This window comes from Pituophis catenifer, unplaced genomic scaffold, assembly GCF_029215685.1.
Source record: "Pituophis catenifer annectens isolate HBS135680 unplaced genomic scaffold, rPitCat1.0.hap2 SCAF_1, whole genome shotgun sequence".
Lineage (NCBI taxonomy): Eukaryota > Metazoa > Chordata > Lepidosauria > Squamata > Colubridae > Pituophis > Pituophis catenifer.
In genome coordinates, this window is record NW_027256881.1 from 333,709,755 (window position 1) to 333,727,779 (window position 18,025).

General features: G+C 40.4%; 1 protein-coding gene across 1 annotated transcript in view; it reads left to right on the forward strand.

Annotated features, from left to right (window-relative positions):
* YJEFN3 (YjeF N-terminal domain containing 3) overlaps positions 1 to 16,526 on the forward strand; it is a 34,107-nt gene extending 17,581 nt beyond the window's left edge. Inside the window, exons 4-6 of the mRNA XM_070931777.1 lie at positions 2,816 to 2,929; positions 10,347 to 10,497; positions 16,286 to 16,526. Coding sequence (XP_070787878.1) covers positions 2,816 to 2,929; positions 10,347 to 10,497; positions 16,286 to 16,485 — 465 coding nt within the window. The 3' untranslated portion in view covers positions 16,486 to 16,526. The remainder of the gene's footprint in view (positions 1 to 2,815; positions 2,930 to 10,346; positions 10,498 to 16,285) is intronic.
* The last annotated feature ends 1,499 nt before the right edge of the window (positions 16,527 to 18,025 follow it).

The following is an 18,025-nucleotide window of genomic DNA, read 5'->3' on the forward strand; positions in this document are numbered from 1 at the left end:
ACATCTTCTCCAGTCTCCTCATTGTCTGACTCGAGTGCCAGCTGCACAGGCTGCTGGCGCAGCACCATACCAGCCTCCTCGCTGTCGGAATCAGCTACTAGCTGCACAGGCTGCTGACGGGCCACAACACTCCTTCCTCCTGACAAAAACCCTGCAAGGTGGGTCTGAGAGAGAGTGACTGGCCCAAGGTCATCCAGTTGGCTTTCATGCCTAAGATGGAACTAGAACTCACAGTCTCCTGGTGATTGGCCCAAAGGCAGCCAGAAAGCTTTGTTGCCTGAGGTGGTACTAGAACTTACAGACTCCTGGTTTCTAGCCTGGTTCCTTCATCAATAGACCAGTGAATGAATGGCTGATGCCAAAGAGCATAGGTCTTGCCTTGCATAAGCTCAGGGAATTGATAGATTGGCTGTCCCCTTTGTAGACTATTTGCAAACAGTTCCCTTGGCGGAGTTTCTGCCCCACTAACTTGAGCTTTTTTAAACACAGATTCTTCCAATCAAGACTCCCTCCAAAGTCCTTTATCTCCAGTTATTTGCATTAAAGGCAACAATGCCACCGAGAAAGCTTGTCCAAGGCTTTCTGAATACTGTAGCAAACTTTGTAACTTGTTCAATGGCAAACATTTCTCACCCATCAGCAGGATTGCTACTATCTTGATGTCCATATACTGTATTCAGGGCCACCAAACATGATACATTCATTTTAATCGTACATATTTTTCCTTAAAAACTACTGTATATTTGTACAGTTGCTATTAAGCCAAGAATTGTATCACATAATTCAGTGATTTGGCAATTGAATAGATCACTGTGTTCCCGTGCATTTAGTAACTCCAGAAGTGCAGAATTAGATTTATTTAATAAGAATAAGTATTAAACAAATGTTCCTGCCATCCTTCACAAGATTTAAAAATATATTTTAAACTGACAGATTTACAAAATTTGGATTACAGAATTTCTGAAGAACACCACCAACTTCCAATTGTTGGAAGAAATGTCCATCTGGGTTCAGTTCCAAGTGGGGAAAAAAGACCCTGGATTCATGGAAGTTGCTTGGAAAGAAGGTTTATTGATGAACAGGATCACATGGCTTGAAATCCTGGGAAGAAAAGGGCAGAGATGCTGAGAGTGCCTGGGTTTTATACCCTCTGTTGGGCTTTGAATTTGAGCTTGTGTTCTGATTGGTTGTCAGACTCCCATGGGGCCATGCAGGGATAACTTTGTAGGTTGTGTTTTTTGAGTCCCAGGCTTGGTTGACTTTTACTGAGTGATGATGTAATGAAAGGGCTTTGGGCAATTCCTACTATGGCTCTGCCTGAAGGAGTTAGGTATTTGTTATGTAGAATAGACTGGCCCAGGTTTTAATGCCCATTGACAAAGGTGGAGGGGGGGTGAGTTTCTGCCTCCCTTTTAGAGGAAATATTCTGCCCTTTTAATATTTCCTACAAATATCTCATTTTCCTAGGAGAGGGGTGGGTGCTAACTTCCTACACTAGCTTTAAATGTCTTTACAGAATCTTATTTTCTGAGGTAAAGAGGTCTTCTTCTCTGCATTAAGGACCCAGATATATTTCAGAATCTATCACATAGATTTTGGATCATTGGATTAAAACCAACATGAGATTTTCAGGGTTTTATGTAATTGATAAAAAGTCCTGGAAATGAACTTTTGAACCTCCACCATGCCACCAATTACAAATTTTTAATGTGACACAAAGAAAAAAAAAATACACATGGAAACCAATGTAAAATAATATCAGTTAAAGCAAATTTTGTTTTTCTTGTGGTCCCCTCTCACTTTTTGCTACTCTTTCTCCAAGTATTAACTAAACCATTCCCTGCTTACATTTATGAGATTAGCCCTTCTTACATTTATGACATTAGCATTTAGATCAGTGTTTCCCAACCTTGGTGACTTTAAAACAAATAGACTTCAACTCCCAGAATACCCTAGCCAACATGGCTGGCTGAGGAATTCTGAAATTCTTGATGTCCGCTAGTCTTAAACTTGCTAAGATTGCTAAACAACCTGGTTTAGATACTACCACCTACCAGGGCTGGCATTCTTAATATATATTTCTATCATCAGAGTATTGATAAACTCATCTATCAACACAAAGCTTCGTTGATAGATAAGCAGTTATTATCAGGGGTGGGCTTCAAAACTTTTAGCAAGGGGCTCTCTATTCAGTTGCTAGGTGGGTGTGGCCATGATGGGTGTGGCCTAATCAGCCTCCTGCACCACGGGGGGGGGGGGCGTTTTTGCCCTCTCTGGGCTCTAGAGGCTTTCCTTGAGCCTCCGGGAGGGTGAAAATGGCCTCCCCAGGCTCTGGAGGCCCTCTGGAGGCCGGTAACAGGCCCATTTCTGGCCTTCCGAAACTTCCGATAGGCCCATTTTTCACCTTCCTGGAGGCTCCACACGCACCCTGCACTTACCTGCATCCAAAACGGGCCGCGTGGGGACTCCTGGGAGGGGAGGGGTGGGCGGGGCCAGCCAGGAGTGGGATTTGTGGGTTCTCTGAACTGCACAGAATCTTAGCTAGAGGTTCTCCCAAACCCCTACGAACCCCCAGCAGCCCACCTCTGGTTATTATATCTCTTTGAGATAAACTAAAGAGAATTTCCCAATAGCAGTTTGTAACTCTTCTTTCATTATTTCCTCACCTGTGTTCTCTTCCGTGTCCTGCCTCTGGAATTTTAATTTAATTGGAGTGATTTCTGGGATTAAACACATTCACATTAGCTTTGGTTATAAACAGGGAAGTGATTGCCCTTGATGCTTATCTGCAGTCATCTCTTGTTTTCTCTTCCAGGAATACGAGCCGACCATTTTCTATCCCAAAAAGTCGTCTAATCCTCTCTACAGGGATTTCACCACGCAGTGTGAAAAGATCGACATTCCTTTCCTTTCCTATCTGCCAACAGAGGTAAGGCGAGATGCTTAATCGCATTTGGGAAAGGAAGCCGATTACAGTAAAAATGCTTTTATTTCCAGCTTTCACATGTATTAATGTTTCCATTCCACCTTCAGAACTATGTGGGCCTCCCAAACCCCCATGCATCGTGTTTTTGCCCTCCCCAGCCCCCAGGAGCACTCTGCAAGCCTCCCAAATCCTCTGCAGACCCCGTTTTTGCAAAAAACAGGCCTATTTTTGGCGAAAACGGGACGCGCGGGGTGGGGTTTCAGGAGGCCAAAAATGGCTGTATTTGGTGTATAAGACGCACCAACATTTCCACCCTCTTTTAGGGGGGAAAAGGTACGTCTTATACTCTGAAAAGTACGGTACATTTTAGCATCTCAGATAGCACAAGCAGTCTTCAATTTACAACAATTTGTTTAGGGACCGTTCAGAGTTACAACAGCAATGAAAAAAGGCGATTTACGACCGTTTTTCACACCACCGTGGCAGCATCCCCGTGGTCACGTGATCAAAATTCGGATGCTTGGCAACTGACTTGTATTTATGACCGCTGCAATGTGCCGTGATCACACGATCACCTTTTGAGACCTGGCAAGCAAAGTCCATGGGGAAGCCAGATTCACTTAGCAACCGTTTTACTAACTTAAACAACTGCAGTGATTCACTTAACAACTGCGGCAAGAAAAGTTGTAAAACAGGGCACACCTCCGTTAATAATTGTCTTGCTTAGCAACAAAAATTTGGGGCTCAAGTGTGGTCATAAGTCAAGGACTACCTATAAAATGATCTAGATGTCTTTTTCAAAAGAACCGCAGTTAGCTGCCCTTCTGTTTAGAAGGAGGTTAGGATGGATATCTCACCAGCTTTTGACCTCTGGATGTGTTTGGCTACAGTTCCCATAATCCTGTAGGTGAAAGCTATGCAAATAAGCAGGGTGGATTTGATTTAAATCGAGTTGATTTAAATCACTAGTAAAAAGGCTTGATTTAAATCAACTCGATTTAAATCATAATTTTTAAAGAGCAACTGTCATCTCTGCTACTCCTTTGACCCACTGTTGACTCACCGATAGTCCCAGTGTTGCAGAATATACAGCCTCATGCTACATAACTAAGCTCCATTTCATGCTGAATAAACTAAATTATTTATGTATCTTAAATAGAAAACTACCTTACGGTAGATTTTTAGCCCAAAAGTTTTTTATTAAAATAAATTCGATAAAAATCAAAAAAATCCGATTTAAATAAAAAAAATCTGTTTTTTTTATTTTTTTTAAAAAATCATTGATTTTTATCCACCCTGCAAATAAATCATAGTTGAAACACCAGATTGGGGAGGTACAGTATGTTTCTCTCTTTCTGTGTATAGTAGGAGCTCATTATCTTAATTATATATCCTTCCTGAGCCATCATTTCCATCTCTATCTGCAGTTTTCATGTGATCTGAATTTGAGGTTGACTCAAGAGTGTTTTGGTTATATTTTAGCATTGATTGCACATGTTTGATTCCCCCAAAGTATGGTGCCCACCTCAGTGCAATCATACGTATGATGCCATCGTTGCTGTTTCAATGCATATTTCTGCATCATTGAATCTATACTGCAGAGCAAACTGTGAAATATGGGAGAAATACTTGAAAAGGGATTTCAAGAGAACTCTTAGCTTTCACCTCCATAATTAGTTTTATAAGTATTAAAGGATAAACACAGATAAGCTAGTTATTATGATTATTCTGGGTTCTCAGTAATTCATCCGATTAAATCATTCTCAACATTTCTTTCTCTACATTTAATAAGCATATCATTTTACCCTATTAACAATGATAAGTTTATCCTTGTAGTACAGTGGTCTAAAGCACCCTGTTATTAAGACCAGCTGCCTGCAATTACTGCAGGTTCGAATCTCACCAAGGCTCAAGGTTGACTCAGCCTTCCATCCTTTCTAAGGTAGGTAAATTGAGGACCCAGTTGTGGGGGCAATAAGCTGACTTTGTATAAATATACAAAAGGATGAAGGCTATTGCTTAGCGCATTGTAAGCCGCCCTGAGTCTCCGGAGAAGGGCAGCATATAAATCAAATTAAAAAAAAAAAGTTGGCAGAACTTTGGAGGTCTTTTGGGGGGCCCTCGGCAGGCGAGGGATGGGATACGTGATTTAAATTATACATGCTTGGATTATATTTGAATTATTTTCTTAGGGAAGGCAGTTGCAAATGTTTCTGATGAATTAGAAAAAGGCTTTAATACTTCTGCTAATAGCTTACATGGAGGTTGAAGGCATTGACAGTGCTGGTTGTGTGGTTTTGGATGGTTTTCTGGAGTGTGCAATCTAGTAAATTCCTCCTGTTGGGTACAGATGCATGAGGATAATAAGGCTGAAACTGATATTAATATGCTGTTCAGTACACCTACTCTTTTATGCACGACAGCGCAACACGAGCCTTGGTAGTACAGTGGTTTAAGGCATCCAGTTATTAAGCTGGTTATTAAGACCAGCTGCCTGCAATTACTGCAGGGTTCGAATCTCACCAAGGCTCAAGGTTGACTCAGCCTTCCATCCTTTCTAAGGTAGGTAAATTGAGGACCCAGTTGTGGGGGCAATAAGCTGACTTTGTATAAATATACAAAAGGATGAAGGCTATTGCTGAGCACATTGTAAGCCGCCCTGAGTCTTCGGAGAAGGGCGGCATATAAATCAAATTAAAAAAACAACAACAACAACACATCAGCAGTAAAAGTACTGCTTATTTAGCAAAGGCCTTGTTTAGTGATTGTTCACAGTTACAACATGATGAAAAATAATTTTGAGACCAATCCTTGAACGACTACCATTGCAGATCTGTAAAGCACCCCTCTTTTTGAACTATTACCATCTGGCAGATGGTACCGGACAATAAAAACAAGGACAAATAGGCTGAAAAACAGCTTCTATCCCAGAGCAGTAACTATATTGAATTCTACTGTATAGCGCAATATTAATGCAAATAACAGGAGTTTTCAATTCAATTGTATAGAATGTGAAGGATGTGTGTTTTTGTTTTATTTTTTTTAATGTATAATGCACACTGAAGATGGCATTTAATTTTGTTGTACGAGGTGCAATGACAAAGTAAAGTAAACTACACTAAAGCAAAGGAAAGCTGAAATAAGATAATAAGCACAGTTGGCTTTTTCAAAAGACAACTGGACTGTTTTTTCGTGAGGAAGACATTTCGCTTCTCATCCAAGAAGCTTCATTAGTTCTGGCAGGATGGTGGAGGCGATGGAAAGATTAGTTCTATTAAGATGGACCGGGGTAGGGAAAGATCATATTTCTTTGCAGTCATCTGGTTGTTAGTACTCTCCCTGGGAGTTCCTGAGGCAGTCCAGTTGCATTTTGAAAAAGGACCTTTTAGACATCCTATGACCCGGATGACTGAGAATCTGGTCTACAGACATTAAGCACAGTTGTGGTTTCTCTTCGTGACTGTTTTGCTTAATGATCCAGTTGCCTGTGCCTATTGTGGTTGCTAAATGAGGACTATCTATAATGTAGCATGATCTAATAATCTATACCTGATTCCTCTTAAAGTTGAAAAATATTTCTTGATACCAGAGTTATTATCTCTGACTTAGATTTTAATTCCATATATATATCTTACACGAAGTTCTTTTTGTACCTAAGTTGGTCTCACCTGTAGGCCATCATTGGTCCAGATCTGCTGGGGAAAGGACCATTATAGAAAGCCTTCTTGACGTTAGCATGCCTCTTCTTCTTCTTCTTCTTTTTCAAGTTTTTTATTTTATTTTATCCATACCATACATATTTTGTGGACAGTGTATTGACTGGGTCAATATCCTTTTTAAACAATGTTAACAATAATAATACAAATAAGTATACATAGTCCTAATCTTCCAATACTTCACCAATACTATTCTCTCTTTATAATTCTTTATCGTTTTTTCCCATTAATACATTTAAACTTAAATAACATTTCTTTGCACCATTTATTTGTTATCCCCTACTAAGTCACTAATATTTAATATTTAGAAATTACTCATTATTCCACCATAATTTTGATATCCCAAATGTCAAGGACTACTAATAAAGCTAAATATTAACAAAATGTAATCAATCCCAGGATTATGTCTTAAAATCCCCACAATTTCTAATGCTTAAAAGTTTGAATTCACAATATCTTTTAACACACTGTTAATCTCATAAACGTCCATCTTTTAACCTTAGCTTATTTTTAATTATAATATAATGCCTCTACTTCTCATGAACTTGAATTTTTATGGGACCAGTAAAAAGAGGGAGAATGTGCTGGAAACAAATAAATATTATACAAATCGTATGGGATTTTAGCAACAGTAGAGAATTTTCATGACCTATTTTGCTCTGAGTAAGCTTTGTATTCTATTGCTCTGTAGATAATTCGTTAATTGCTCTGCATTCTTTGAAGAAATGGATGCCTTTTGTGAGAGGTATCCAGACGTGAGGATGTATAGCAGTTGCTTTCTTATCTTTTCTCTTTCTGCTATTAATTCAGGGTTATTATGTTAGCCTGACTGGTTCCTTTATGCTGCGCTGTGGTTAAGCCAGCACGTTCAATATTTATGCTACTGAAAAGTGTAAAATTGAAACCCATCCATTTTTAATGGGTATTTGTGATATGTGAGCCTATGTCCCTGTATACGTTTGTGAGTTATATGATTTATCACTTAATTTTTATTTTTATTTATGTATTTAGAGAATTTATAGTGGTGCCAAAATTGTGGAAACCTTTTGGAAAAAGTGTATTTTGGAGGTTTGATGGCTAATAACACCACTTTTTTTTTGGAGTTTCAAGATAATCATATTCCACTGCTGGAATGGCCTGGGAATAGCCCAGACCTTAACCCAATTGAAAATCTATGGAGCCGACTAAAGAAACTTGTTCGTTAGAAGCGACCTAGCCAGTTAATAGAAGCAATCATTCAATCTTGGTTTCACATTAGAACAGCTGCAGAACTAAAAGACTTGGTTCACTCCATGGGAAGACGTTGTAAGGCTGTAATTCATGCTAAAGGTTACCCAACTATTAACTGACGTGATAATTTTTATATATCTCGTTTTTTCTATGGTGATAATTTTTGTATATCTCGGTTTTTCTACGTATTTCACTTTTCTTCTTTATATTGTAACTGCCATTCTAATAGCAAATCCTTCATAAAAGTTATTGCATTACATTCTTGATTAAATTATTTTTCCATTAATATATTATTTTATTATACTACTAAAAAAAAAGTGGTGTTATTAGCTAGTTTTAGAAAATACACTTTTCCCAAAAGGTTTCTACAATTTTGGCCACTGCTGTATATGGCCGCCCACTCACTCTCAGTTTTAATATTGAGTTAATGTGTTTAAAACTTTTTAATGTCTTCTAAGAAATGCACACGGATATATATCTATGTTATAAACATTGCATTCCTTCTGTTATATATTATTTTGCAAGCTATTGTTTTTCCTGATGCTTATTGATTGTTTCCAATAATTGGTAAAATCATGTCCATTTAGGGCCTGAAATTTTATTATGCATCGCAAACAACCAAAAAGAGCTAAGGAAATCCTTATCATTTCTTTGCATCTCCGTGCAAATATGGCACTTCCTTGAAAAATTTTGCCTGGGTAACCCAGAGTGGGATGGAGCCCATCAAGTGGCTTGTTTGACTGATTACTATCACCAAGGGGATGGCAGCAGAGGTGGTATTCAGCAGGTTCTGACCAGTTCTGGAGAACCGGTAGCGGAAATTTTGAGTAGTTTGGAGAACCGGTAAATACCACCTCTGACTGGCCCCGTCCCCATCTATTCTCTGCCTCCCGACTCCCAGCTGATCGAGAGGAAATGGGGATTTTGCAGTAACCTTCCCCTGGAGTGGGGAGGGAATGGAGATTTTACAGTATCCTTCCCCTGCCATGCCCACCAAACCACGCCCACCAAGCCACGCTCACAGAACCGGCAGTATAAAATTTTGAATCCCACCACTAGATGGCAGATTATTGATTTTAAGGTTGCATACTGGGATTTTATTTTTTGTAAGCTGTCCCAAGTCACCAAGAGTGAGTCAGCTGTGATATAAATTTTCTAAACAAATAAACAATTTTATGTGGCTTTCACTCAATACTTCTATTTCATCTTACAAACAGATCAGAGCCCAACCAGCTTCTTCAAATCATGTTTTCTAATTCAGCTGCTCCTGCCTTCTTGGAAAGAAACTTCAGGAGAAATGAGTTTGGCTGGATTTCGGTTGAAGCTTTCCAAAAGCATTATCCTCTAAATGATTCCTGGATTCTAAAGTTTTCCTAATTTCAGTATGGATAGAGGTGGGGGGAGGGAAGTAATTTTTTAAAAAGGTTTTGGCTTTGCAATTTGACTTCACCTCATGAAATTGAAGTTCCTTTCGTCAATCTTGTGGTATAGAAGCCACCCAGAAGTCAAGTGAAAAACAAAAAGTTTTGTGAGAATACAAAGATCTTAAATAAAAGCTTACAACTGAAACTCTAGTGGTAAATATAAGACGGGGCCATGCAAAACATTTGCTCTGTTTTTACCTCTTTTCCAAAGAGAGCTTCTGCTAAATATCCACGCCATTTAATTTATCACACTGGTTTCACTCATTGACAAGCTACTTTGATTATTATGCATTTCCCTGTTCATTTCTTCATTAGATTTATGTCCAATTTTCCTCTCAAGAGTTCGAAGCAGAGTACAATGACCATGTTTTTCTGCATGTAAGGCTATTTGAGCTAAGTAATTAATGAAGGGCCTACAATAGCTGTGTTTTTCAACTTGGGCAACTTTAAGATGTACAGACTTCAATTCCCAGAATTCTGGAACTTGAAGTCTATGCATCTTAAAGTTGCCAAAGTTGAAAAACACTGGACACAGAGCTATCTGAGATAATCAGGAATCACAGATGTTTTTTTCATTCAGAGATGCTATTTCCTGCACTTTGTGGATGCATTTGGTCAAGTTACATTTTGTCTTCAGATAGTGCAGAAGAATTCAAGATATTTGGGGTAATGAGCTGTCACAGTCTCCCTTCCACGGGAGATGTTACAATGCAAATAGTACATATGTGAATACCACAGCCCAAGAGATTCAAGTTTGGCTTGGTGTTGACATCCCTGAGCAAATTAAATCTGATGAAGGCTAAACAGCAATATCAGAATTTATTTGTCACTTAGTTAGTGTAACACAATGTAAAGGTAAGAAACAAACAGAAACAGAAACAGATATTAAGCTTCCTGCGCAAAGGGCTAAATATAAAACTGGATGCATTTTAAAAATTCAAAACCTGCACGATGAATTCTGAGTAAGCTTGTTTCATTTTGGAAATAATAAGGAAACCTTTGGAAAGCTAATATGGCATTGAATGCAATTTGTCCCTTTCCTTCTGGCAGGTTCAGCTAATCAGTGATGCATACAACCTGGTAGTTGACGCCATGCTTGGCGTAGAAGACAGCCTGGGGGAACTGTCAGAGCCCTACTGCACAATCTTGGCAACGCTCAAACAAATTCGGATTCCACTCGTCAGCCTGGATGTCCCATCAGGTGTGTAGATGAGAGCTCTGCTCTCCCCTTGCTCCTCTGCCTACACTTGGAATGGTGCATCCAGTTTTGGTCGCCACAATGTAAAAAAGATGTTGAGACTCTGGAAAGAGTGCAGAGAAGAGCCACAAAGATGATTAGGGGACTGGAGGCTAAAACATATGAAGAATGGTTGCAGGAACTGGGTATCTCTAGTTTAATGAAAAGAAGGACTAGGGGAGACATGACAGCAGTGTTCCAGTATCTCAGGGGCTGCCACAAAGAAGAGGGAGTCAAACTATTCTCCAAAGCACTTGAGGGTAGGACAAGAAGCAATGGGTGGAAACTAATCAAGGAGAGAAGCAACTTAGAACTAAGGGGAAATTTCCTGACAGTTAGAACAATTAAGTAGTGGAACAACTTGCCTCCAGACATTGTGAATGCTCCAACACTGGAAATTTTTAAGAGGTTGGATAACCATTTGTCTGAAGTGGTATAGGGTTTCCTGCCTGAACAGGAGGGTTGGACTAGAAGACCTCCAAGGTCCCTTCCAACCCCTATCCTATCCTATCCTATCCTATCCTATCCTATCCTATCCTATCCTATCCTATCCTATCCTATCCTATCCTATCCTATTTGCATTGGGCTGACCCTCTCATTAGGTAGAGGGAGGCAGCCACTATCCTAGGAATTGGCTTTTGATGTTGTGAAAGGGCAGCCACTTACTAGTCATTAGATAATGGAGGGGATGGGGGTCCCACTCAGGTACATTTGAGCCCCTTCAGATTCTTGGAGGTCAGTTGAGCCTGTCTTTTGGGACGTAGGTGGCTATGTCCCAATTTTCCATCCCTCCCTTTGCTGCGAGATTCCTTCCTTCCTTCCTTCCTTCCTTCCTTCCTTCCTTCCTTCCTTCCTTCCTTCCTTCCTTCCTTCCTCCATCCATTCATTTTGCTAGGCTTATGCAGGTAGTCCTCTACTTACATCCATCCTTTTAGTGACCATTTCAACTTACACATTTACGACTGTTGCAGCATCCCCATGGTCACATGATCAAAATCTGGCACTTGGCAACTGGTATTTATTTATAATGGTTGCAGTGTCCTGGAGCCATGTGATTGCCATTTGCAACCTTCTCAGCCTGCTTCTTCTGACAAGCAAGGTTAATGGGGGAAGCCAGATTCACTTAACAACTACTGCATGATTCATTTAACAAGTGCAGGGTTTCATTTAACAACCATGGCAACCACGGTTGTAAAATCAGGCGCCAGTCACTTAGTCACTTAATAATTGTTTTGCTTAGCAACAGAAATGAGAACAGAATAGAATAAAAACTTTATTGTCACTTTAAATGTACACTAATCAGCATACATTAACATGCAATTTCGTTGCATTCAGCTCTCAAAAGATAACCATTATGCATGTACCCCCCCACACACACACACATGACACAGAGAAACATCACAGTCTACTTTGAATGTATACATATACATGGCGGAAAAAAATGCGAGTTTACCATAAGGAACAAAGCTATTACAGAATCTAGCAGCCCTGCTATAAATACTTTGAAACCTCCTCCCAGAGGGGAACAACAGAAACAGACCGTGAAGTGAGTGTGTGGGGTCTCTAACAATGCTCCAAGCTCTAAATTTGGGTCCTGTTCTGCCCCAGCTACGGACCCCAAAGAACGCAGCACACACAAAGTCGGTTCAAACCTTAGTTTACTAAATAAACCAATATTTTACAACAATGGCTGTTAATTAACTGCATTAACAGCCGCCAAGAATTCAAAGAATAATAACTGAAAGCTTACTATGGTTGGCAGAATGCCCAGAAGCAATTTGCAGGAAGCTGATAAGATAAGCAAGACAAGACACGAAGGTATATGAACGAAGTTGTCCCTACAAATTGCTTCAGTCGGCGTTCCTCCTTAAATAGGCTAAGGGAATGGCCAATTAACCCCAAGCCTTACTCTCGAGGAGACCTCCTCCTGAGGAGCCACTCCTGCCTTTTGGCAGCTCTGCGTGCCCGTGCATTGAGAAGAGGCTCCTCCTCTTCATCTTCTTCACTTAAGGGAGCTTCTGGGGGTTCTGAATCCCTGCCTCTGGCATCACATCTTCTCCAGCCTCCTCATTGTCTGACTTGAGTGCCAGCTGCACGGGCTGATGGCGCAGCACCATACCAGCCTCCTCGCTGTCAGAATCAGCTACTAGCTGCACAGGCCGCAAACGGGCCACAACAGGTCCCAATTGTGGTTGTAAATTGAGGACTACCTGTATGGTGAGTTCCTCTCATGTCTGGTTCTAAGCAGCATACAGATTTCCAGTCAACAATAATGTTAAAAACTAACAGGCACAAAGCCGCACAAAATATTAATATAAGTCACTCCACATCAAGGAACATACTTAATTCATATACCCTTTCAATGTCCTGCTGGAACAAAAACAACTCTTCAGAACCCAAAGTTTTGCTAAAACAACCAGGTCTTATTTATTTCATGAAAAGAAAACAATTTCAAAGCTTATGTTATTGGGAGCCTTCTTCTAGGTTGGCTCTAAACCACCGGTGAAAGCTAGTCCTGCAAGTAACCAGATCCTAAACAATAAAAAGCTTTAAAGGTGACAACTGCCAACTTGAATTGCAGTGAAAAATCACCCTAAATGTTTGAGCCACTGCTTTTGGACAAGATGCTAGTCTTCAAGGGTAGCCTCATTGTAATAATCCAAACTGGAGATGACTAAGACATAAAGACAAATATAATTTGTCTCCAATGTTTGATAACTGATGGTAGACTACTCCTGCACATGGAATTTCAGTTTTGCCATATTCACTGATGTCATTTGATAGATGTGGAAGAATTTAAGAGGATCCCAGATGAATCAGATTGAGCCCATTTATATCTACACTGCCTTCAGTGCCACAACTGTTTCTTTTAATCAAATATGTTTCAGGAGTTACCGGTACTTTCATAAAATGGAAATAACCCGCTCCCTTCAACTTAACTCCCAAACCCAAGCTTTGCCTAGGGAATTCTGGGAGTTGAAGTTCATATATAGCCTGAGTGGCGTAGGAGGCTAATGCCTCCTACTAAGGCAGCATTTAACATCCAGCTGCCTGCAATTACTGCGAGTTCAATTCTCACCAGGCTCAAGGTTGACTCAGCCTTCCATCCTTTCTAAGGTGGGTAAAATGAGGACCAGGTTTGTGGGGGCAATAAACTGACTTTGTATAAAATATACAAAAGGATGAAGGCTATTGCTTAACACATTGTAAGCCGCCCTGAGTCTCCGGAGAAGGACGGCATATAAAAATAAATAAAAAAATAAAAAAAAAATCACAAAATTGGTGAGATTGACAAATGCTGATTTAGATAGATTAGAACGTTCCTTGCATGCTATGTTTCCATGCATTCCTTAAAGCTTTGTGGGTGGAATATTTGTTATGTCGTCATTAAAAAAACTAAACTAAACTAAATTAAATTAGGACAAAATGCTCACTGCTGGCTAGAGATTCTGAGAAGTAGTCTGAACACATCTGAATACCAGGTAGGAGGAAAGCTGCTTGAGAGGATAAATTTCACAAACATGAAACCTCTATTAATGTCGCCCCCGCGCGTTGCCATCACCACTTCCCTGTTCTTTCAGAACATGACATTCCTTGGTTCTCCCTCATCTTCATTTTAATCCCTTCTCCACTTCTTCGTACTTCCGTCCTCTTGCCAAGTTCCAGCTTGGCTCGTTGGCACCCGCGGTGGCTGTCTGAAGAGGCGGTTCTTTTGAACGGCAGAGCTTGCTGTAAGAAGGCATCAGTTTTCCTAAAACGAGACATGATGTCATCTTCAGACACGTTTTGCTGTGTCTAGAGAGTGTGGTAGCCTGAAACCTGCTTTCACCATCAAGGGAAGGAATTTCTTCTGTGGAAGAACAAACAGGCAGATGAGACATGATTGGAAAAAAATTCTCCTCCCCTAAATGTTCTAATTTATTTCCACTGACAATGGCATAATCAGAACTTAATTTAATTTAAGTTAAATTAATGGAACAAGAAATGTGATATTTATCGGCACAAAGCATTGGTCTGTTTTCAAACAAGCTGGCCGGGGAATTCTGGGAGTTGAAGTCCACACATCTGGAAGTGGTCAAGAGTGAGAATCCCTACACCACACTATCCCTGCTATTCTGTTTGAAAATCTCCACTGAAGGGATAGAAACCATTCCATGCAATCATCAATTCTACTGTTCATCAGTTGTTACTGTCAAGGTCTTCCTAATCTCTCTTCTGTATCTACCTCCTTGACAATTCATCCCATTCGTTCTAGTTCTACCAGATAGAATCATGGGGTCAAAAGGGACCTCAAAGTTTGGACCTCCTAGTCCAAACTTTGCCCAGGGCAGAATCCACAGACCATGCAGCTACCAAACATTTCTTGCAAATCTCCGGCGATGAAGCCTCCATGATTCTAAGCAGCAAGTTGTTCCACTGCCTAATAACATTCATGGGCGGGAAATTCTTTAGTATGGGTTTGGATCTGCTTCTTGCCCTCCCTTCAAGAGTAATGACAAATAAGCCAGTTTGGTCTAGTGGTTAAGGCATCATACTAGAAACCAGGAGCTGTGAGTTCTAGTCCTGCCTTAGGAATGAAAGCCAGCTGGGTGACTTGGGCCTATCACCAGGAGTCTGTGAATTCTAGTCCTGCCTTAGGTATGAAAGCCAGCTGGATGATTTGGAGCCAATCACCAGAAGACTGTGAATTCAGGTCCTGCCTTAGGCATAAAGGTTGGCTTAGTGACTTTGGGCCAGTCACTCTCTCTCTCAGCCCAATCTACCTCACAGGGTTGCTGTTGAGAGGAAAATATGAGGAGGGAGGTGTATGAAGTACGTTTGCTGCCTTACATTATTTATAAGAACAATAAAGGTAGAAAACAAATAAAATGTCAGCACTCCAAGCTGCATTCACTCCAGTGCTGACATAAGAAGGAGAAGGTGGGGGCATCTGGCAAGAGGACGCTTGACTTTTCACCTACTTATTTTCCCTGGAGATACTATCCCCTAGGAGATGGGTTGGGAGGGGGGAAATTCCTTTGAGCTGAAGTAGTAGAGAACAGCAGAATGACTTGGGAGATGGCCAATGAGAAGCAGAGCAGTGGGGAAAGGAAAGGGAGGGTTTGGCTGCAACTGAGTCGGAGTTTTTGATTGTTGTGCCTAATAAATGAAAGATTTTGATCAAGGACTATTTGTTTGAAATGCAGTTTATTTGAGACGACACCGAATCCTGACAAAATATATATAAATAAAATCAGTCCCCGCCCTCTATCCTGGGACAGTCCTTCAAGTTTGGGAAGTCTGCTCCCATGTGGGATGTGCAAAGGCCAATAGTACCACAAAGCTTTATTATTATTATTATTATTATTATTATTATTATTATTATTATTAATAATAATAATAATTTTATTTCTATACCGCCCTTCTCCCGAAGGACTCAGGGCAGTGTACAGCCTGATTTAAAGCACAAAGCCAGACAAAATTTAAAAATAATTAAAATTATTAAATAATTGGCTCAATTATAAAACCCCCAAATTTAAAATCCCATATTTAAAACCAATTAAAATCTTTACATTGATAGCCCTTTAGCATCTAGAGTTTCCTTTAATTAAAGCTGTAAAAATCTCTGAAAATGAATTATTGAAGGAGAAATAGAGAATACACCCCCCCCCACCCCCCGCTGGGGACATCTGGATAATTAGAGCTCAGATCAGGCAGCGTCCCTGTAATTGTCCTGGAGTTATTTTGCCTTATTTTTGCTCTTTCTTTGCAGGTTGGGATGTAGAGATGGGCAGCAGTGATGGAATCAGCCCTGATGTTCTTGTCTCCTTGGCGGCTCCAAAGCAATGTGCCACGAGATTTATGGGCAAGCATCACCTGGTGGCTGGGCGCTTCCTCCCCTACGACGTGCAGAAAAAATTCGAACTGAATTTGCCAGAATACCCTGGCACAGAGTGTGTGGTTTCTCTGTAGAGCAGGGGTGTCCAACCTTGGCAACTTTAAGACTTGTGGACTTCAACTCCCAGAATTCCCTAGCCAGCATGGGGAATTCTGGGGAGTTGAAGTCCACAGGTCTTAAAAGCTGCCAAGGTTGGACACCCATTGCTGTAGAGCTTGGAATCATCCAGCAGTTTGTGGCTTCTGGATATCTTGGCCCTGCTAAGAGCTCCCTGGTTTGCTTCTCTTGAATGTCAAAACGAGATCCCCAGTATTAATCAGTTCCATGTCTAGGCTTTGGAATGTATAATAGTATTGTTTAATTCATTGTAAAAAATCTGGCAAAACCATTTGGAAGAAACAGAATGCTCAGACAACTGAGCCACCTAAGAGGACCCCTCCGGAAAACGTGAATTAAAAGAGACACACATACATTCTTCTTCAAATAACTGTTATGAAACCCATTAAAATTCAAGCCAATTTCTTTTTTTTTTAAATCTGCTGAAAGCTGATTTATGTCTAGGTTGTGTGTGCGTGCGTGCCTTTAGGAAAGGAGAGTTTTTTTTATGAAGGCACCGTCAATTTTTTAATTTTCCTTCTTTCTTCCCCGTCGACTCCTCAAAGCAGTTTTTAGCAATTTAAGGCCAAAAGCTGATCTAAATATATTTCATATGTCTTACAACACTTTTATGTTTATGTTCTCTCAAGATGGTCTCACCCAAATATTGCGCAATCCATCTGGGACTAGGCCATTGCAATCAAGGTAGGGGTGGCGGCAAGGGAAGGGGCTAATATGCCCACCTCTTGCAAATTTTAAATATCTCACCCCACACAGGTTAACACACTTCAATTGAAAGATCTCAATGTATAGGTGAGGTAAAGGTGCTGGGAAGAGGCATTCAAGTTTGCTAGGCCTTAAGGAACAGTTTGGGACAGGAGTTGGACCTTGATGAAAAAGGGATGAGCAATGTTCTATTTATTTATCCTTATTTATATTAAAATTCTTCTCTGCCCTTCTAATGTATACACATCACGGAAAGCAGGAGGTGCTTAATATCAAAAAAGTGGAAGGACAACAGATAGAGCAATGCTGGGTACAATTGCAACTGGCATTTTTAAAGTTTTCTCTCCCCCCCCCGGCAGAGTTTGGCATCCGCCTTCCCTTCTGTTAAAATGGACACACAGGTAGTCTTCGACTTATGACCGTAATTGAGCCCAGAATTATGACTGTAAATCGTGCTAGTTGTTAAGCGGATCACCATATGATCCTGAGCAATTTTATGACCTTTTTTTGTAGAGGTTGTTAAGAGAATGGAGCAGTCGTTAAGCAAATCCATTGTCTGTAAGTAAATACAGGTTTCTGCCAAATACGCCATACATCATAGGCTGGTTGCCGAGCTCCCAAACTATGATCACATGACCACATGTGGGTGTGGCTGTCGGAACAGTGTTGTAAATAACACTGGGTGGTCCATCATAGCTTCTAAAAGTCGCTAAGGAACCAGTCATAAGTCAAGGTCTACCTGTACCATTAGATGGCAGTAAAGATATAGCAAAAGACTTTTGCTTCCATCTA